The 20,883-nt window shown below is 43.6% G+C and overlaps 1 protein-coding gene across 1 annotated transcript in view; it reads right to left on the reverse strand.

The window, feature by feature from the left end:
* Positions 1–10,232: 10,232 nt before the first annotated feature.
* The window catches only part of Arhgef5 (Rho guanine nucleotide exchange factor 5), a 24,872-nt gene continuing 14,221 nt past the window's right edge, over positions 10,233–20,883 (reverse strand). The window contains exons 6-15 of the mRNA XM_005363798.3: positions 19,436–19,596; positions 18,765–18,917; positions 18,348–18,477; positions 18,020–18,094; positions 17,547–17,636; positions 16,445–16,602; positions 15,703–15,864; positions 14,129–14,199; positions 11,701–11,805; positions 10,233–11,024 (exon numbers count right to left, since the gene is read on the reverse strand). Of these exons, the coding sequence (XP_005363855.1) occupies positions 10,867–11,024; positions 11,701–11,805; positions 14,129–14,199; positions 15,703–15,864; positions 16,445–16,602; positions 17,547–17,636; positions 18,020–18,094; positions 18,348–18,477; positions 18,765–18,917; positions 19,436–19,596 (1,263 nt within the window). The 3' untranslated portion in view covers positions 10,233–10,866. The remainder of the gene's footprint in view (positions 11,025–11,700; positions 11,806–14,128; positions 14,200–15,702; positions 15,865–16,444; positions 16,603–17,546; positions 17,637–18,019; positions 18,095–18,347; positions 18,478–18,764; positions 18,918–19,435; positions 19,597–20,883) is intronic.

The raw sequence follows: 20,883 nt of genomic DNA on the forward strand, positions 1-20,883 counted from the left end.
GCCTATGCTCAGGTCACATCCGCATCTAGCAGTCAGGTAGGTCCTGAATTAGCATCTCTATAAGACATCCTCCAAATTACAAAGGAAGGAAGCACCAAACATCCTGACCAGTTTCAGTCAACACCTGTCCTCAGGAGATCTACATCCTTGCTATTGCTAGGCAGAGACAGCTTGTCTGCAGAGCTACGTGATCAGCTACGTGATCAGCTCAGACTAGGCCTATGGCTTTTGTGCTATACAGAAATATGGGCCTACAAGAAGTATTTAAGAATTTTACATTACATATATTTTCATGAAGCTTCTAAACAATCAGCTTGATAGAAATTAGTTTCTATTAAATATCTATCAATTTGTCTCTATCAAGTCTTTGAGGCCCTCTCCTCAAGAAAAATGATAGGGTTATTGAAGCCTTCTATGATGCCCTGCTTTAGGTTCCAAGGCCACCTTTTTTATTCATTTTATTTTTCATTTAAACCATCTAATTTCTAGATCACGTTCCTTTCCTTGATCAAACAGGCTGAAATAAGAATCAAGGCTTTTGTCTATCATCATGGTAGTTGTCATGGTAACTACCTCAGGAGCTACATTGTAGCAACTCTGCTCTTTGCTATCTCCTTTGGAAAGTTCTGGCACCACTTCTCGTTCTTTCCTTTCTGCGTTTTTTTTGTAGTTGGTTGTTTCCTGAATGGGAGACCAGTTTGCACATGCTGGGAAGTTCACTGCTCCCTCACCCCTAGGCACATTCCAGCCTCACTCCACCGTCCCCTGCCCGATCGATCACCCCTGATTGACACATCTTCTAGGAGCACACATTTGGCTGTTAGCCAGTGTACCACCCTTCTTTGCAAATGCTAGAGAAATTTCAGTAAAGTAAATGTCAGCACAGCTGTTTAGTTCCCCTACAATTTTTTCCCACTAGATGGCAATGCATCACCAGTTTCTTTATGCGCCTAGAAATTCTGGTGGCTTAGTCAGAAGGGCCCAGTAGGGGATCTTTGCTCAGTCCTTTCCCCTAAATGCCCTAGAGCATCCTATCAAAGATTTAGTTAGCAAAGTCAGTTGGCTTTTAGTTCGGCTTTTCAGGTAAATAGCAAATTCAGATAAGCAACAAATGATTTTTTTTTTTTAAAGCATACACAAGCTGTATTTTGAGGTGCCGGATATTTTTATCTACTCAACCTGGGAGCCCTGTAGCACTTAGCTAAGAATACATGTGCCCATGCAAAGCCCATGATTCAGAAGCCACGGAGTCTGCCTTGTATCTACTCAGCCCCCTGCACGGCAGGCTTCTGAGCAGTTCATTGCTAACATTTCCCAGCCACTTCTCCACTTCCCCCGTCCTTCCTCTTCCAGTCTTGTAGCTTTAGATTTCTCCTTACGGGCTTCTGTTTTTTTATAATTATCATTTTTTTCTTCGGGAAATTTTAAAGCTGTTTGGTTCCTATCTCTTCTTGTCAGCTGAATATTTCATGTTTATGTAACTTTATGACACAAAATAGACTCTAAATGCCTACTTAAACATCATCTGCATTAATGGAACATGAGATGGAAACAGGCTACAAAAGACAATTTAGCTGAAGTCTTAAATGGCTATGATTACTTAGGAATAAATTTGATTCCTTTGGAGGGAAGGTTTTCTCTGTTTGTACAGAAGTGCTGCGTGCTTGGGTCCAGAGGGACACTGAAGGAGATTTAGTTCTTACATTTGTGGCGTACTGTATAGTGCTCTGTCATAAATACCTTCCCATTTGGATTTTATAACAAAGCCCTGAGAAATAAGGGAAGGCATTTGTTCCAGCAGTTAAGAGGGATTTATAGGCACCAAATGTACTTGACGGATACAAAGATGAAATGTCTTCCTAGCTTTCTGGGAACCGTGAGTCTCACAGGGCAGGCTGCCAACACAGGGAGCAGTTAAAGGCAAGGGGCAATGCCGAGCAGGGCTGGCTGTGTGGAACTGACCATGAGAACAAAAGGAACCATACAGAGTTGTCTGTCAGGGCAAGTACGAGAAGAAAAGTCATCCTAGGCAGACTTACTGTGCTTGTTCTGGAAACATCTTGGAGAAGAGGAATGAGACAGTGACCTGGTATTGAGATTGTCTAGTAACAGGCAGTTTAAGAGCAGCGGTAGAAGGAGCTAGAAGAAATGTTTGGTTGAAAATGAACCAGAAGGGGCTGGAGAGATGGCCCAGTGGGTGGGGGTGCCTGCTGCTTTTCCAGAGGGCCTGCACCCACATAGCAGCTCACAACTGTCTATAACTCCAGGTCCAGGGGACTTGACATCCTCACACAGACATATATTCAGGTAAAACATCAATGCACATAAAATAAAATTATATAAAAAAAGAGAAAATGATCCAGAGCTCAGTGAAGACTGTAGGGGACAGAGAAGTCAGACTAGTAAATGTACAAATGGGGGTTATAAATATCCCAATTTACAGACGAAAAATCATGGGAGTTTAAATTATTTCCAAAACTCTCTGGTTGGTGGTGGTGCACGCCTCTAATTCCAGCACTCAGAGGCAGAGGCAGGAGGATCTCTGTGAGTTCAAGGCTAACCTAGTCTACAGAGCAAGTTCCAGGACAGCCGGGGCTACACAAAGAAACCCAGTCTCGAAAAACAAACAAAAAAAACTTATTTCCAAAACTCATTGATGGAGGAAGGTCATTGGTTAATTAAATAAAGAAGCTGCTTGCCCTGATAGGTTAAAACATAGGTGGGAGGAGTGAACGGAGCAGAATGCTGGGAGGAAGAGAAAGTGAGCTAAGAGACGCCATCCTCCCCTCTCCCAGGCAGACACACACGATGGGGCTCCGGCCCAGGATGGACATAGGCTAGAATCTTCCCGGTAAGCACACCTTGGGGTGCAACACAGATGATTAGAAATGGGCTAAATTAATATGTGAGAATTAGCCTAGAAGAGGCTAGATAGAAATGGGCCAAGCAGTGATTAAAAGAATACAGTGTCCGTGTAATTATTTTGGGGCATAAGCTAGCCAGGCGGCCGGGGTGCTGGGGACGCAGCCCCGCTGCTCCCCTTACTACAACTCATTCTAGGCAAACCTTCATGAATATTTTTGGATTGTTTTACTTTCTAAAGATAGGTAGCAAGGTCTTGCTTCACGAAGCTCTTTAAATTCTGAGAGTTTTCTTAGGTGAAAGGGCATCAGTCATAGCCTGTCCTGTCCTATCTTTTGCTTATGTTTTATGAGACTGTGGGGAGCTGAAAGTACTCTCTGGGTAAAGCCAGAAAATGGTTTCCAAATGAAATATTAATGGTAATGATAACAGTATATTTAGTATTCATTGTGTGACTAGCTCTCTGCTGAGTACTTTCATTTGAAAGCAATATGAATATGGTGGGTGAAAATGTGAAGCTCAGGTAGAGTGAAGTGCTTGCCCCAAGTTGTAAAAAGAGTAAGTGTCAGATGGCATTCCCATGTCATGAGATGTGCACTTCAGTAAGCAAAGGTATTGCGAGTTTAGGAGGGCATCGTGAAAACAACAGGTCGAAACCAGAAGTGGAATCAATCCTTCAGTAGGACTTGTGCCTGTGTCTCTAAAAAAAGCAAATAGTACTGCAATGCTTTTCTCCAGTAGGAAACAAGATTATTTAGATGGAGAAGAGTGAGGAATGAATGGCTGTAGAGCAGACGTGAGGGTTGCATACTCACAAACCAGGAAGAGAATCAGGACTCAAGAAAAACATGGGCAGAGAGGAAAGTGAGGCGTTGGGGGCTGGGGAGAAACATAAGGATTTTAGAGGGTCCCTTGTGGAATCGGCCATATTTGTTTGGGTCCATCCATGGCAAGTCCTTTTAACGCTAGGAGAGAGGAGGAAAAAAACATCTCAGTGTTGTGGGATGCTCTTCCAGAATGACAGGCGTCCATAGAGCGGTGGAGTCATTCCAGTGTCCAGGAAATAATTACCAGATAATCATGTTTGTTTTGGTGCTGGAGACACATGCTAAATATAACAACAGATTAAAAAGAAGACCTTCTGGAACCAGACAAATGGCTCAGCTAGTAAATCACTTACTGCAAAAGCCTGAGTACCTGAATTTCATTCCCAGAACCCACATAAGATGCTGGGTACAGTGGTGCATGCCTGTAACCCACTGGGAGGGCCGGAACAGAGGAATCCCTGGGGCTCACTGGCCAGCCAGTCTAGCCTAATATGCAAGTTCCACACTCAATGAGAAACCCTGTTTCAGAAAAACAAGGTGAAGGACAATGGGCGAAGCACCTGCTGGTAACCTTTAGCCTCTGTGTGTACTCACGCATGTATACACGAGCGCTTGTCCAACGCCCGAGTGTTTAAAAATGCTCTCAGTTTGCTTTCTAGTTCTCAAGTAGCCAACTCTGTTTCCCCTTTATTAGTTAATTCCAACATTATCGTATTCCAGAGAGGAAATCCAGTCTGATGCATCAAATCCATCTTGTTCAAAAATGTTTTATATTCTCCTCTAAATTTACACACACACACACACACACACACACACACACACACACACACACACCAGAAATTGTCTCTAGTATCTGAAGGCCCCACTCAAGGCTGATAAATTACCTGGAGACTATACCTTGACCCTTGTTTCCAATCTGTTGCTCCACCCAACTTGGCCCGTCACCAGCACCTGCTTATTAACCTCCAATAAATACGAGCTCCAGTCCTTCCGGCTCCCTCAAGCACCTGCGCTGCCCATCTTCTCTCTGTTCAGACTTTCCACCTCTTGGAAAGCCGCCTTCAAACTTTTATGAAAACATCAAACTCTGCAATCCACTTGCTGAAATCTCAGTGGAGAACACAGCAGTTTGCACCCGTAGCTCATAATTAATTGGCCGAGTGACTTTCAGCAAGTCCCTTTCCAATTCCAGCGCCACTAAGTGGCTCTACCAATACCATAACCAAGGGTGTTCAAGATACAAGGGTCTTCCAAGCTTGTTTTTGTTTTTACCACCAATAGTGAATAATCTCACTCCCATCACAAGGTGATCTTAAGAAAACACCCAAGAACTGGCAGGATGGGTCCCATCTTGTGTCCCTGTTCTCCAGAAGTGCTTACTTCTGTGGTGGCCTAAGGTTTCTCTGTGACTCTGTTCCACCACCGCTAATGGTCTGTTGGTCTTGGCTACCGTCCCTGAACAGTCTGAACTTTCTCCTTGGTGTGTGCGAGCCCCTGGGTCTGCGAGCAGATTTAGAATTTCCATATTAGTGCACGCACAGACTGGCTCCCGCTCCCCGTTTCCATTTGCATTGTTCGGGGTAGCTGCCTCTGAAACACTCAGGTGACGTGCCTGCCAGGGAAATAGTTATCTGCTCATTGGTGTTTCATTTGTGGCCAGACTTGGCCCTGCCCTGTTGCAAGCTCTGCCCTCAGGCTCATGACTCATCCACCAAGCAACAGGAATCAGCGATTGCTTTCCTCACCAGTTGGGAAAAACAGTTTATAGCGCCTTTCCTCCGCAAATTCTGTGTTCACTGCCCACTGCCCACCCAGAATCAACATTCCCTGATCACCAATTGTCATTTCTTTTTGTAACATTCTGTGGTGATTGCAGCCTGTGCACTTTTACAAGAAAGAAACTAGGGAAATTTCCACTCATAAATGTCATTTTAAAAATGGGAAGGCTGGGGAAAAAAATGGGTCAAAGGCTGTTGAGTATAAAGAACGTTCTAAATGTAAGGAAGTTTATTTGAATCCTGGGCTGAGTTTGGCCCTTCTTGCTAGCTCATTTGCTTGTAACCTTTGACCTTTCCACATACCTAGGTTCAGAGTGAGAAGCTTACGTTAAGCTGCTGGCTCTGGTCTCTACAGTCATTCAGCTCCTGAGTCATGTTTACAGCTAATGCAGCTTTAGGGCCACTGGTCTGTGCTGGTGATAAAGCCGAGTCATCAGCACGTAAGATATTTACAGAGAGGTCTGAAAGCCAAGCCCAAACACGCACAAGTGTCTCACTTGTGTCACAGGGAGGTGGATTAGCAAGGAGTCTGTGCAGGGTACTACACCAAAACACTGGCTTTCTACAAGCTGATCTGCAAAACAATTCATAATGGAAATACCACTAAATACTTAATTACATAATTAAATACATAATAAGGCTAATACCACTAAAACCCACACAGACTATATGGGTACCTCAAGAGAATGCAAACCACAATCAAGTTTACTTCTGGGAGATAAATGTGTCATAGGAAGGAAGTCAGTACATGTAATCTATTTAGACTTTTGAAGACTTTTAAATAATATCTGTCAAAAAGGTCAACTTAAAAAAGCAACCATGGGGTGGGCTGGGTGGTAGAATGCTAGCCTCTCAATCAATGCTCTAGATTTGATCCTCAAAACTGAAAGACAAAGGGAAAAAACAACCCCCACAGGCTGACGTTATCAAAAATCATTCTAAATAACTAAGACAGTAAGTAATAAGCAATAACATGCTAAGTTCAGAGTTAACCTTAAGTGAAAGTGGGTGGTGAACAGAACAGCTTGCTACACAAGCATCAGTAAAAAATGACCCAGTGCAGTGTGGTCAGCTACACAAAGGGACCGATGCAGTACAGGGTGACTTGATTCCAAGCTCCATGCCATTCCAGTTCAGATCTGTAAGCAGGCCTATGGATGATGACATCTCCCACGTATTGCTTCCACAGAAAAGCAATAGCTGAGTGCCATCCACGTTTCAAATGTGGTTGCTTTACACATTCTCATAAGCAACTGCTGGGTCTCTAAGCCACTGACATGACTAGGACTCCAGCAAACTCTGAATTCTTGGAATCTGGAGAAGGTGACAATCCCTGAGTCTACACATGCATCAATTTCCCCAAATTCAACGTCTACAGCAAATGTAGTAACTCACCCAAGAGGGATAACTCACATCCAGTTTTTCTTTCTTTTTTTAACCAAAGACTTAAATTAAGGACCATCTGTTACGTAAAAGCCAAATGTCTTTTAGTTTTCCAGATTAGAAAAGAACAAACCAGTATATATTACATAACTAAAGAAATATATTCCTTTCTGAGACAATGGGGATGTTCTATCGGGAACTCACCAAGGCCAGCTGGCCTGAGTCTGAAAAAGCATGGGATAAAACCGGACTCTCTGAACATAGCGGACAATGAGGACTACTGAGAACTCAAGAACAATGACAATGGGTTTTTGATCCTACTGCACGTACTGGCTTTGGGGGAGCCTAGGCAGTTTGGATGCTCACCTTACTAGACCTGGATGGAGGTGGGCGGTCCTTGGACTTCCCACAGGTCAGGGAATCCTGAATGCTCTTCGAGCTGATGAGGGAGGGGGACTTGATTGGGGGAGGGGGAGGGAAATGGGAGGCAGTGGCGGGGAAGAGACAGAAATCCTTAATAAATAAATAAATTAAAAAAAAAAAAGAAATGTATTAAGTGCCCAAGAACCCACAGGGATGATGATCCCAGCTAGGACCCTAAGCAATAGCGAAGAGGGTGCCTGAACTGGCCTTTCCCTGTAGTCAGATGATTATCTTAAATATTACAATAGAACCTTCATCCAATAACAGAGGGGAACAGAGGCAATGACCCATATCGGAGCACTGGACTGAGCTCCCAAGGTCCAGTTGAAGAGTGGAAGGAGTGAGATTATGAGCAAGGAATCCAAAACCATAAGGGGTTCATCCACTGAGACAGTTTGCTTGAGCTAATGGGAGGTCATCAACTCCAACTGGACCGGGAGTCAACTCTGAAAGGGGTTGACAGTTGGGGTAGACTGAGGGGCCACTGGTGGGGCCACTGGGATTTGTCTCTATGGCAATGTACTGGCTTCTTGGAATCCTATTCTCTTTGGATGTAAACCTTGCTTGCCTGGATGTAGCAGGGTCGGCCTTGGACTTTCCACAGGGCGGGGTGCATGGATGGCCCTCTCTTGGGATTGGGGGGGGAGGGGGGCTGGAGGGGAGTGGAAAGAGGGGAAGGAGTGGGAGGAGAGGAGGGAATGGGAATTTGGATTCGTAATTTAAAAAAAAGTAATAAAAAATAAAAGAAAAAGAACCTATTCTCTATGGTGAATGCCTTGTTATATGCTTTGTTGACTCCCATGGGAGGCCTTATCCCTTCTCAGTGAAGATGGCGAAGAGTGGATAGAATGGAGGGGGAGGGGAGGGAACAGGAAAAGAGGGAAAGGAAACTGTGACTGACATGTAAGCAAGCAAACAAACAAAAGAAATGTATAAATCAAGCAGTTGGGTGCTGCTGGCACACCCTTTAATCCCAGAAGGTTGGTTTCTGTGAGTTCGAGGTCATTCTGGTCTACAGAGTCAGTTTTAGGACAGCCAGGGCTGTTAAACAAGAAACCTTGTCTTGAAAAACAAAAACAAACAAAAACAAAAGAAAGAAAAAGAAAAGAGAAAAAAAGAACTCACAAAGACATTTTAAGCCCTCAGTAACTTTAAGCAATAAAATTAGACAACACTGCACATCCATCATGAAGAAGAGGGTTATTTTTACCTTTAAAGAAATACGACAGAACTTGCCTGGAATTTGCAAGGTTGCATATAACTTGGCCAGTATTAATTGATTTATATACAAATAGTTTGGAATGCAGTTACCATAGCCATTAATAAGAATCCGCCATTAAATTACATATTAATATACATATCAAAGATATATCACTTTAGTCATTTTTATAGAACAGACAATGAGACTGTGACCCTATTAACTTAGCTTCCCTACAACTATCCCTGGTGGGGAATCTCCTTCAGCCAATGACCTTTAAGAGACTCAAAAACCTACGCTGGTTACTAACAACTGCCTTCAGCATCACCTCCAGGGAATTTGATGCCCTCTTTTGTATTCTGTGGATACCAATACTTATGTGCACATACATGTATGCTCATGTACACACATGTACATAATTTAAAACTAGTAAAAATACATCTTATAATAAAAAGCTGCCATCCTATCTAGTTCTCTCTCTTTTTCCTGCACTCCACACCTTGAGGTTGGACCCCCGTTCCTGTTCTGCAAATTTTCCCCTTTTAATAACGAAAAATCTTAAGGAGTACTTTTTTCAGAGTCAATTTGGGATTATTTGAGTCGTGTTTCCCCCTTTATATGCATTTAGCATCATATCCCTAGTTTATTGCTCATGCTGACTCAAACAAAATATTAGTCTATTTTAAAAAGAGGTAAGCAAGCTTACTTCTATTTTAGAATGGATTAAAAAGGCAATGTGCTGTCAAAAGCTAATCCTACTATTGTTATATCATCAGGAACAAACTTTATTTCATTCTTTGGGCAAAGCTGCAATGCAACTCTGCACTTGAGTCCTAATCGTAAACAGAATAGAATGGCTAAAGAAGGACTATAGGGGCACCGCTTAAAAGATGGCAGAATGGATGTCATGTATTGTCACATGAGGATGCTAAGCAGGGAAAGTAATTACGGTGACATTCTTCAACTGTTAAAGGTAATGTTAAAGGAGACGGGAATGATCCATCTGGATAGGAATTTGCAGTGTGATGACTGGGTGCTGCATCTTACGTTTAAGGATCTGGACCCGTTGATTCAGGGCAGCATGATAACTGCATTCTAGGACTCTTTCCACTGACTTTCACAAGATGGAACACCTAGCCTGACAACTTTATATTGAATCAATTCACAACAGAAAGTCATAAATGGTCTGAAGAGCATTTGCTAAAACCACCCAATGATGGAGGAGGGTCATCTTTCTATCTGTTGTTTCATTGGTTATGTAATAAACTGCTTGGTCTCTGATAGGACAGAAAATTAGGTAGGTGGAGTACACAGAACAGAATGCTGGGAGAAGGAAGCTGAGTCGAAGAGTCGCCATGATTCTCCCACTCCAGACAGATGTAGGTTAAGATCTTTCCTGGTAAGCCAGCTTGTGGAGCTACACAGATTATTAGAAATGGGTTAGATCGATATGTAAGAGCTAGCCAATAAGAAACTGGAACTAATGGGCCAGGCAGTGTTTAAAAGAATACAGTTTCTGTGTAATTATTTTGGGTGTAAAGCTAGCTGGGTGGCAGGACGCAGCCTCGCCGCTCCAATTACAACAACCCAAATTAGCCTATCTGTGCCTATGGGTATGGTGATTATTTGAATAGGCTCTCATTACCCACCAGACTCTTCTGATACCTTCTACGAGCTCTGAAGCCACAGCAAGCAGAGCCACTGCTCAAGCTCCTATGGCTTTTTTGAAAACATCAGTAGCTGGTATTGTCTTTGCTCCAGTTTGGTCTTTCATGACATGTCAAATAGGCTTGAGTTCTTTTTTTTTGTTTGTTTTTTTTAATGAGTCTCTATTGTGAATCTTGTTCTGTGAGCGCTGAGTGGTCTGAGATGAAAACACTCAGAGAAGTGCCAAGTTTATTAGAGTGAGAGAATGCCACCCTCACATGCCACCAAGAAACAAAGACCTCAGGGGCGCACGGCATGCACTGGGGAGAATCTCTAGATCAGAAGATACCCTAGAGGTCAGCAGGCTCACCTCCCACCTGATGTGCTAACCCCCATCCCACTCTCCAGTGGGCTGAGGTCCATCTGGGAACACAGGTCCACAACCTCACATCCGGCCAGCTCAGAGTCTGAAGTGTAGCAGCAGATGATGTACATGCACCATCTGGTAGTGAGGAGTACAATGCCTGGGCTCAGGCTCCACAGTCCCTTTTCCTATGAGAAAAGGAAATCCCAGAATCCAGTGTGAAGTCACTCCATATTCCCTACCAAGCACAAAATGCAAAGAAGTATTGGAGCAAGGGACTGAGCTATCCCTGGGGCTTCCAGAAGGCCTCGACAGCAGGTTTCTGGAGCCAACCACATCCAGGAAGGCTTATTCATGAGCTCAAAAGATTCTTTCCCCAAATAGCTAGACTTGCTGTTCTACCAGCTGCAGTTTGGCAGTCTTGACTCGATGGGCTTCCTTGAGGTTCTGTGCACGGACCTCTGAATTTGAAATGAACTCTACTTGTTGGATTGGGAACCAGCCTTGCTCTCCATCTGAGAGCCTCACCCCCTCCAGCCAGCCTGCAGTAAACAGAAGAGGAAAGAAGAATTAGCTGCTAAGGGCTCATGCTAACTTCTTGAACCTTCTGGCCGAAAATTACCCTCCATCCTAAGGCTCAATGAACTAGGATCCTTTGACATGAAAAACCCAGTCTTGCGGGGTGTGGAGATGGATGCGCTGGGTCTTTTGACGTCCACAGTCAAACATTCTGAAAGTTTCTTCACTGCTATCAGTTGAATTTTATCCATCAAAGTATTGATTTATAACCTAATCCCTGGTACCTCACAATCTGCTCTTACTTGGGAATGAATGAAACTGCTGCAAATATAATTAATAAAGTTAAACCAAGTTACCAGAGTCTGTCAACCAATCAGAATCAGTCTCCCTACAAAAAGGGTATTTCTATGCACACAGAAGAGACCATAAGGATATGTGTGCAGAGATTTGAGTTATGCAGCCCCGAGCCATTAAGGAACTGCCAGACTAGGACATGGTAAAGCTGGATCATTCCTAGAAGCTTCAGAGGAGGCTGCTGATACCTTGATTTGGGATTGCTCACTGCCAGGACCGTGAGAGAAGAAATTACTGTTGCTACCAGCGGCTTTTAGTGCTTTATTGCCACAGTCTTAGAAAGCTGGTGCACCTCTCTGCTGCCCCTGCTGACCACCCTCCTGCTCATAGACGCTTCCCCCTTACCATCACTGCTTTGCTGAGTCACCATCACCACGTCAGCCTTCTCTAGAGCCAACTCGTCATTCTCTCTGGGCTTGTAGGCTCGGAGGCACTGAACTTGTGGGGAATCTTTGGAAGAGTGAAGAAAGGTTAGGAGCCGTGACTAGGGCGTGGATGAGGAGCTGTGAGGGAAGGGCGGAAGGACTGAGGTAGAGAGAAGCTTGGGATTACAGACAAAAGAAGTCATTGGGCACATACTTTCAATCCCAGCACTCAAGGAGGCAGAAGCAGGTGGATCTCTGTGAGTATGAGTACAGCCTGGTCTACATAGCAAGTCTAGGTCAGCCAGGGCTACAGAGTGAGAACCTGTCTTTAAAAAGCAAAAACAAACCAAACAACAACAACAACAACAACAAAAATCCACAAACAAAAGTCAGGAAAAAAAAAAGGTTTTCAAAAACCCAACAAAACCAAAAGAGGTGATCAGAAGAAACATCTTCATTATCTATCTACTGGGGATCAAACAAGCCAACTAAGAAAGAGAAATATTAATATGGAATCTAATTTTTAAAAAGTCTTCTCTGGGGAAGATGGCTGGAAAATACCTCGTGACCACATTTAATTACTCATGGTGACAAAAGCCCGAGGTTCGGCTGAAGACCCAGCTGCGCTGAGATATGCGCTAACCTTTAGGTTTTTAATGAAGTTTGAAGTCCTTAGAACTGACGTTGGAGAGGAACCATGTGTCCCTTATCCAACTGTTTTATGCTCATCTTTTGCTCCAAAGGGAGCAATATATAGTATGCTCTGAGTCAAATAAAAGTGACCATGGTCTGGAAGCATAGCTTTATATTGTCATGAATGATACACTCCACTGTGGAAGAGGTTACTCCTATGGTTCCAGAACAAAAACTAAAATATGAATCAATGTGTTTGCCAATACACTGGTGGGGTCCTCTGATAGGCAGTTATAGCAGAGAAGAAACATCTCTCCTATAGGTTGTAGACATCATCTTAACAGACTTGGCTTTAGGGCTGGTTAAAGTTAATGATGGTTTATCAAGTTTAAAAATACATTCCACAAGTTTTATCAAATGGTCACAAGGATGTCAGGCCAAATATAGTGGTTGGTAATAAAGGCTATTACTGTGATCAAAGATGGCACAAGTTAATTTTGGCTCTTGGTCTGTGATATTGCATCTCTGCAATCACAAATTTCAAGTCTAATGGTCACTAGGATCTTTGGTATAGAACTCAGAACTTGGTTGACAGTTTTTCCAACAAGATCCAAAATTGAAGTTTGAGAATCTTGCATAATTTTCTTCATTGTACCAATAAGAGACTCCTCTTCTTAAAAGCAGCCTTCTACTATTAGATACCCTTATGTGCCCTGAATTCCTCTGGCCTTACTTTCCTCGTCTGTAATTGATCAAGATGATGATTTTTTGGTTTTGTTTTGTTTTAGGAGACAGAGTTTCTCTGTTGCCCCGGCTGTCCTGGAACTGACTCTGTAGACCAGGCTGGACTTGAACTTAACAGAAATCCATCTGCCTCTGACTCCCTGAGTGCTGGGATTAAAGGCACATGCCATCACCACTACCCAGTGATCAAGATGATCATTGACCAAAGTGATTCATGAGAAAATTCTAGAGGCTTGCTTAGAAGCCAGGTAGCATTTCCACAGATCGTAATTAAGTTCGTGCTAACACAGTTCAGAGGATGCCTGTCCTAAACAACCACAGATGGGTTTGTCTTTATGCTTTACTTTGCTGCGCTGATTTGGCAAAGAATAAACGAGGTGATACATTATTAATAGTGCAGTTTTCTCTAAACCTCAGCATCCTCTTGCAGCCACAGGAAATGCTGCCCTCTGACCTACCATAAGTGAAGCTAACCAGTGGGCTGTACCACAAGCAAACAGTACTGAGTTCGGTTGGGTTCTCCTAGATCCTATTCTAAGGATCATTATTCTCATTTGTTCTTTTTACCCACAAAGTCCCAGTGTTCCTTTGATAGGCCCTGGGCTCTGGCTATCCATCGGTGCTCTGGGTAAACAGGCTCAGCTATCACGCTGTGGCCAGACCAAATCTGTGTTGGTCTTTTCTTCTCAACGCCATTGCAGCTACACTATCTCCCCTTGTTTCCCTGTGACATCTTCAATTGGTAAAACTAAGTCAAAATTATAGCAGATAAAATTTAAAGGAATATCTATTTACAAAGAACAAACATTTGCCTGAGGCAGTGAATGAATGAGGAAAAAAACTGCCATGGTGAGCGACAGGTTTTACAGATGTATAACAGGTGCTTAAGCGTCTACCGCCAGCAATCTACCATAAAATTCCGAGGAAAAGCAATAAACAGAAGCTGTTTAGTTGCCACTCGGTCCACTCTACCCTTCATCCAAAGGAAACCACAGATAGACACTGCCATTTTCTATTACAGCCATACTTACCATAACACTCAAGCAGGTCCAGCTCCTCTCTGGGCATGGCCAACGCTGAGATCCACCGAAGCTTTTCACTTCTGAAAACAAAAAACAAAAGAAAGTGATAGCATCAGTTACAGTCTACAGGGGAGACATAGGCTGAGGGCCAGTGGTGGAAAAGGCAAGTGGCTACCAGGATGTATCTAATTCAATGACTCCCCTGCCTGGTTGGAAACATTGTATGACACTGTACTATGTGTTAGTATGTCTTGTTTATCCTTCCTTTCTCTCTTCAAGTATATCTTCCACAAAGAGTCATAAGGTGAACTGTCAATCATACACATGAACATTTTCCAGTGTGGAAATCATACCAAGCAAAACACTCATCTGTTTCCACATGACCACTCTGCATGTCTCTTGATCCTCACTCACCTCCCTTCAATTAAATATCTAAGATGGAGTCAGGCAGTGGTGGCGCACGCCTTTAATCCCAGCACTCGGGAGGCAGAGGCAGACAGATCTCTGTAAGTTCAGACCAGCCTGGTCTACAAGAGCTAGTTCCAGGACAGGCTCCAAAGCTACAGAGAAACCCTGTCTTGAAAAATCAAAACCTAAGATGGAAATGACTATTTAATAATAGGTAAGCCAAGGAACTATATCCATGTCATCGTTGCTATTGTACTATAGTATGACCTTAGCCTAATTTTGTGATCATCTGAAGGTTTTTATATTGTCTTTTCCTCTGTTATGTGCCTAGGTTATTGAGAGTGACACTTTCACTTTTACAAAACGATGTTGCCCAAAGCTCTAAAAGAAAGAACACAAAGCTCTATATGACTATTTGTCTCAGGTGAAATCCAAAATACAAACTCATGTACTATTTTCTCTGTTCCATGAATGGAGACAGGGACCATTGATCACCCTTGAAATGTCTTCCAAGGAACCAATCTGAAAAGCATTCACATCATGCGGAGTCTTCAACCACAGAGGTGTTTAACAATTTAACAGATTACCTTTTCCTGTATCTCATGGAGCTCCAGGAAAGCTACTGGGTGTTCTTCAGTGTGCTGCACTGTGTGCGATTCTACAGTTATCATTAAACTCTCAACACAGTATGTATCTATGATTGTTTCGTGTGTTTATTATCATTGGAAAGACTGCAACTCATATTTCTTAGCACTATAGATTTCTCCTCAATGAAGGATAAAGCTAAAAGATTGAGGGAAAGCAGAAAGCATTCAAGATGGCTTCTATCCACATAAGTACCCAACAGCCTTGGCTCTGGGTTACACAGATGAGCTGATCTCTCAGGGATACAGCTACAACATTCTGATTCTCTGCTCATTCCGTACCAGTGCGTCTCCCTCATGATGTATCACAGACCTTGTGATTTTTGAGTAAAGACTGTAAAGTAGATGTTAACACAGTGGCAACTTTACATGTTCACCGCATGCTGAATCTCCTTCAAGTCACTGCTTAGCTCTAGGGTCTTGGGTTCCTCTATGAATGATCCCTACGCCACAAGTGCGGAGGCCATGCTCTGGGGATTTTTTCTGCCCAGGGACACCCATTCCCAACTCCTGTGCCCAGCCCCATCTTACTGAGTGTCAGTGCGGAAGAGGAACTCGACTTGGGCTCCCTGTGTGTTCTGCAGCAGGAACACACGGAAGAGGTTCTTGTTAGCCCCATGCAGCTTCATTTCACACTTCTCTCCTCGAATGGAGGAGAACGGAGCATGGTCAAATACCAGGAACCGGTTGCCCCTACAAAATGTTAAATCTTTTAAGTCTGATTCTATAGTTTGTACTTCACCCTGACCCTCATAGTCTTAGACTCAAACTCTCTGCTCTTAATTTCTACAGACTGTATTCATATAAAATCCACACAAGGGCTTCAACCTGCTCTCAATACAACAATCCCAGTGTCTCAAACAACCATTTACAGCAGTTAGTGATATTCACCACTTTAAGGAGCTGAAGAGAGAAGAACCAATGTTAACTTTCTAAGCTCCGAAGAACCAGAGTTTAAACTCTGAAATTAGCCAAGTGGTTGTATTGGCTAATATGCTGGGCATGACTTAAAGAACAGATAAACTTATTTAAGATGGTGTTTCTTTGCTCTGGTTTACTCATGTCTATACCATGGGCCAGGTTCGTTTCTGTGACTTCATGATGTAATTTGGTATCATTAATCCCCCCCCACACACACACTTCTGTTCTCTAAGCTATGACTCATGACTCAGACTGTGGGTTGTCTAACTGAGGAGGGATCCATTAGTAGTAGTGTCCCTCTAGCCCTATCCCATTCTTTTGTATGCCCTGGCCTCCCATCCCAGCCACTGACTCTCGGGGTCGGGACAGCAGCAGACAGTCATTGAAGAGATGCAGGTGGACTGGACGAGTGGTCAGTTTCCTCCTCAGCCCTGGGGAGGTACTGAACTCAAGGGCCGTCAGCTCCCCACTCTTCACCAGCCATCGAGATTGGGAAATCAGCGGAAAAATCTATGGGTGGGGAGGAGAGAAAAGGCAGGTCATGAGCTTCCTCTCAGTTCTGCCTACCTACCAAACACCAATTCCAGATCTTCCCTCTTACTCTTAACCAACCCATCCAGATTCTGTGTCCCTTGGGGCCCTCTAACTACACTGCACTGGTGTGTGAATCCCGTGATTCTGATCGAATGGGGATGATGTGGGAGCAGATGTCTGTGTGCCCAAGGAGAAGATGTTAATAAACAGGCAGGGCACAACACCGCATCATTAAAGTCAAAGGATCAGGGGCAGTTATGTTATCTGCTCTTTCTTTGATGATGGCATGAGCCAAGATGCGCAGGCAGAATCGAGCACGGAGCTGAGGGTAAGGAGATCAAGGTGGGTCTGCTGGGAACTGGGGCCTGGGTAGAGTCCTGGTTGAACTTAGAGAAGGACTACCCTTCCCTTCTCGGGAAAAGATGGTATCTGTGATGCACTGGAATTTCAATGCTGGAAATCCATTTTATATTTGTTTGGAAAAGAGGTTCTGAGGCTTTGACATATTGCTTTGAGTAGGTTAAAAGTGATCTGATAAAATAAGTGAGTCAAGCATTATTCAGCCCTAAATTCTTATATAGCCTTATTCTGGGAAATTCCTTCTGTCCATTTACTGACTGTTCCTCCTCCTCCAGGAACTACCGTCACTCCCCCTTTTCTCATAATCTTGGCAGTTTCCTTATGTACATTCAGATATATCTATTGATTTACATCCTCCAAAGGTAATAAATCCACACATAGTTCTATGCCTCCACCTATTAACAAGGCTTGTAAACTAAAAAGATCATTTGCATATTCCAGAAATGAAGAGAAGGGCAGCTGGAGGCTGGAGATGATGAAAACAAGAAGACTGTCAGGGGATGGTGTGGAGGACAGGCTAGAGAGACTCATAGGAGGGAGGTGTGCCAGGGACAGCTCACTTTGCACTCAAACTCAATCTTCTGGCTCAGGTAGATAAGCTCCTCTGTCCGCCGCATCCTCTGCACATTGCTGTTGCAGTCTCGGATCAGCTGAGAAGAGATCAGGGGAAGGAAAGGGAAGATCATTGTGTTAGGGTCTTGAGCTTTAAGGCCCATGAAGGCCATCTGGAAAGATGCCTGCAAACTTCGGTCTTTTCTAACAAGCTGGAGGAAACAGCATCAAAGTCATGTTTTAGGTTGCTGAAATTCTCTACCTGATATGAGGGTGCACACTGGGATAAGGGACTGTGGTATTGGGAACATCGTTGCTAGATACGGAATGTGAAGAAATCAATACAGTACATGCAAAGAGGTTGGCTCTCCTCTTAATCTGGTCCCATGTCTGATACTTTCTTCAGTCATGAGTACCAGGAGAAGGGGAAGACTTATCCCTAAATGAGTTTTATTGGTTATTGGATGTGATGACCGCCTACCTTCTCCAAGGCATGGTGTGCCTTTGTGGCCTCTGCCTCTTCTGAGGAGCCAGGCTGGGTTCTCTTCAGAATGTTCTGTAGAACAAATAGTGGACAAGAGCCAGATGTGAGGAAGGATGGCTAAACAGGAAGAGATAACTGGGGAATATTTGATGCAGAAGTCAGGGACACAGTTTCCACGAGAGAAAGATGTCGGCAGGTGGGAAACAGCGCACATCCTCCACATGATGTGGACACTTCATAAAGAATGGATGATCTTTTGCCTCCAAACTTTCCAAGATCATGTCTTTGAGTCAAGGAAATTGGACCAGAGAAGTATCTGCCGTACCTGAAGCAGCAGCTTGAGACGGGTGATCCGCTGGAAAGGCAGTATCAGAAATGACTTGAGGGACAGGCGCTGGCAGATGGGGTCGCTCTCAAGCTTCTCCAAGACCTCTCGGAAACTGCTGTTGCTATTCCTAGATGGAGCAGGAAGACTCAGGGGCGGAGAAGATGGAGAGTAATGGGGCTCAGTGAAGGCACTGGGAATGGAAGTTCCCTGCAGGACCTGGGACTGGGAAGGGATGGTGAGAGCCCATGCACAGGGTTCAGATAGGACTGCAGAGAAAACCTGGTATGTTGAATGCTCTGAGACATCAGCTGGCATAGTGGGCAAAAGAACAAGCACTCTAGGGAGCACTCTGGGCTGGGGATGGAGTCAAGGTCATGACAAAGTCCTTAAAGGAAAGATAGGAGTCATTCTCACATTAGGCTTTGGAAGGTGCGCTCCTGATAGGTCTGGTTGGTGACATAAGGCAGGTAGACTCGGCGGAAGTCAGGGGCATGATTCAAGACAACATCACACACTTGGAAGGAGAAGATGTTGTTCTCGAAGTTTTCTTCTAGGTCGGAAAGGAACCTGCACAGTATTTAAACAGTCTCATGAGGTCCCGGGGCCCCAGCTTAGCATGCTTCAGCCCTGTATATTCTGAGCGTGAAACTTCTGTTTCCATCAGTCACTAACTTCCACTGACTCTCCTTAATTCTCTGTCCTTGCTATGCAGTACCTCCTCCCCAAGGTTGTTACTAGCTTAATCCTGATTTAATTAAAATAGAATTCAAATATTCTATTTTTCTTCTTTCTGGTTTGCCAATCTTTCAGTGATTTTTATATCTTGTGTCCACTACAGTGCACGCACAGAATGTATGGAAAACATCAATGCAGAAAGCACTTCTCATTCTCTATTAAAAGACTTGTGAACCCTCACACTCTTTCCTCTTCTTGGTTCTTCCTATCTACCTTCCTTGAAGCGAGCCCAGGACCACTCTTGTCCAGACTCTGACAAAGAGAAGGTTTCTATGAGGAAGAAAAGAAGTCAACAATCCAGTGGCTAAGAAGAGCAAAGTTGAGAGAATGGAGTTTGGAAGAAGTCTCACGTGGTGCTGACATCTCGCACATCCTGTAGACGAGAGAAGAGCCACTGGTGATCCTGGGTGGACAGGGAGGCCCGGAGTTGGGCTGAACGTTGGAAATGATCCACAGCTATGTTTAGACTGCGAAGGTAGGATGCCTCCGACACAATCAGCTCAAACTTGGCCTAGAGGGTTGCATAAGAGGAAGATTAATGAATACTTATGAACTCTCTAGTAGATACCAGTTGTTGAACAACGTTTTAGGGTCAAGCACTGAATTAGGTACATCATCACTCAGAGTCACGAAACATAACTTAGCCTAGCAGGGATGTGAAGAGATTCAATCTAGGGGCTGAACAATATGTGTGAGTTGCTACCTTTTCCAGAAACTTAAAGATATATTCATACACATATACAGATAACTCTGTGATATCACAGTTATGTTAATTTACTACATCAAAGTAATCATTTTACCAATAAAATATAAAAAAGTTGAGTATTTCTGGAACGTTTACTAAATAAACAAAAGAAAAGAAAGGAAAAGAAAAGAAAAGAGGAAAATAAAGCCAGAGGGACAAGTAGGAATGAGGCATGAGGGCTGGTGGGTTATGTAAACAGTACAGCACAATATGAGCTTAATGAGACGTGAAAGGGTCAGGCAGTGGTGGCACATGCCTTTAATCCCAGCACTTGGGAGGCAGAGACAGGCAGATCTCTGTGAGTTCGAGGCCAGCCTGGTCTACAAAGTGAGTTCCAGGACAGCCATGACTGTTTCATGGTTTCTCTAAATCCTGCCTCGAAAACCAAAAACATACAAAGAGTTGTGAAAGGGAAAATTCTCTAAGTACAGGAATTAGCTCGGTAGTTTAGTATTCTTTTGAATGACAGCGTCTTTTAGCAAAGTGTGGAAAAGTCTAGAAGAGGAAGGAGCAATGGTGGGAAATGGTAGCATGTCTAGATGGGAGATGAAGACTCCCATCATAGGCCTGGGAGAAGTAGACTGATCTAAGCACCAAGCAGGGAGGATTGGAAGACTTTGCTTATTTGCTGGAAGTGGGGCACACAGAGGAGGAGCCAAAGCCAACACCTTTCTCTTCAGTTGGGTAGTGGTTGGATGATGGAATTGCTGATGAAGCCATAGTGCTCTGAAGGAAATGACTTAGGGAGGAAGGTGACAAGCTCAGTTTGAGGTCTGAGGAGAAATGGAAAGATGTGAGAAAAGGTATGTGAGAAAAGCTTTAGTTTAAAAGGGAACCAAACACTTAAGAATGTGTGTGGATATCAAAATATAGACTCACTGACCTTTATTTGTGGCTAGAAACCAATTATGAGTGAGTACATCCCTTGTTCATCTTTTTGGGTCTGGGTTAGTATCACTCAGGATAGTATTTTCTATTTCCATCCATTTGCATGCAAAATTTGAGAAGTCATTGTTTTTTACCGCTGAGTAGTACTCTAATGTGTATATATTC

Source organism: Microtus ochrogaster, linkage group LG12 (assembly GCF_000317375.1).
Source record: "Microtus ochrogaster isolate Prairie Vole_2 linkage group LG12, MicOch1.0, whole genome shotgun sequence".
In the NCBI taxonomy this organism is placed as follows: Eukaryota; Metazoa; Chordata; class Mammalia; order Rodentia; family Cricetidae; genus Microtus; species Microtus ochrogaster.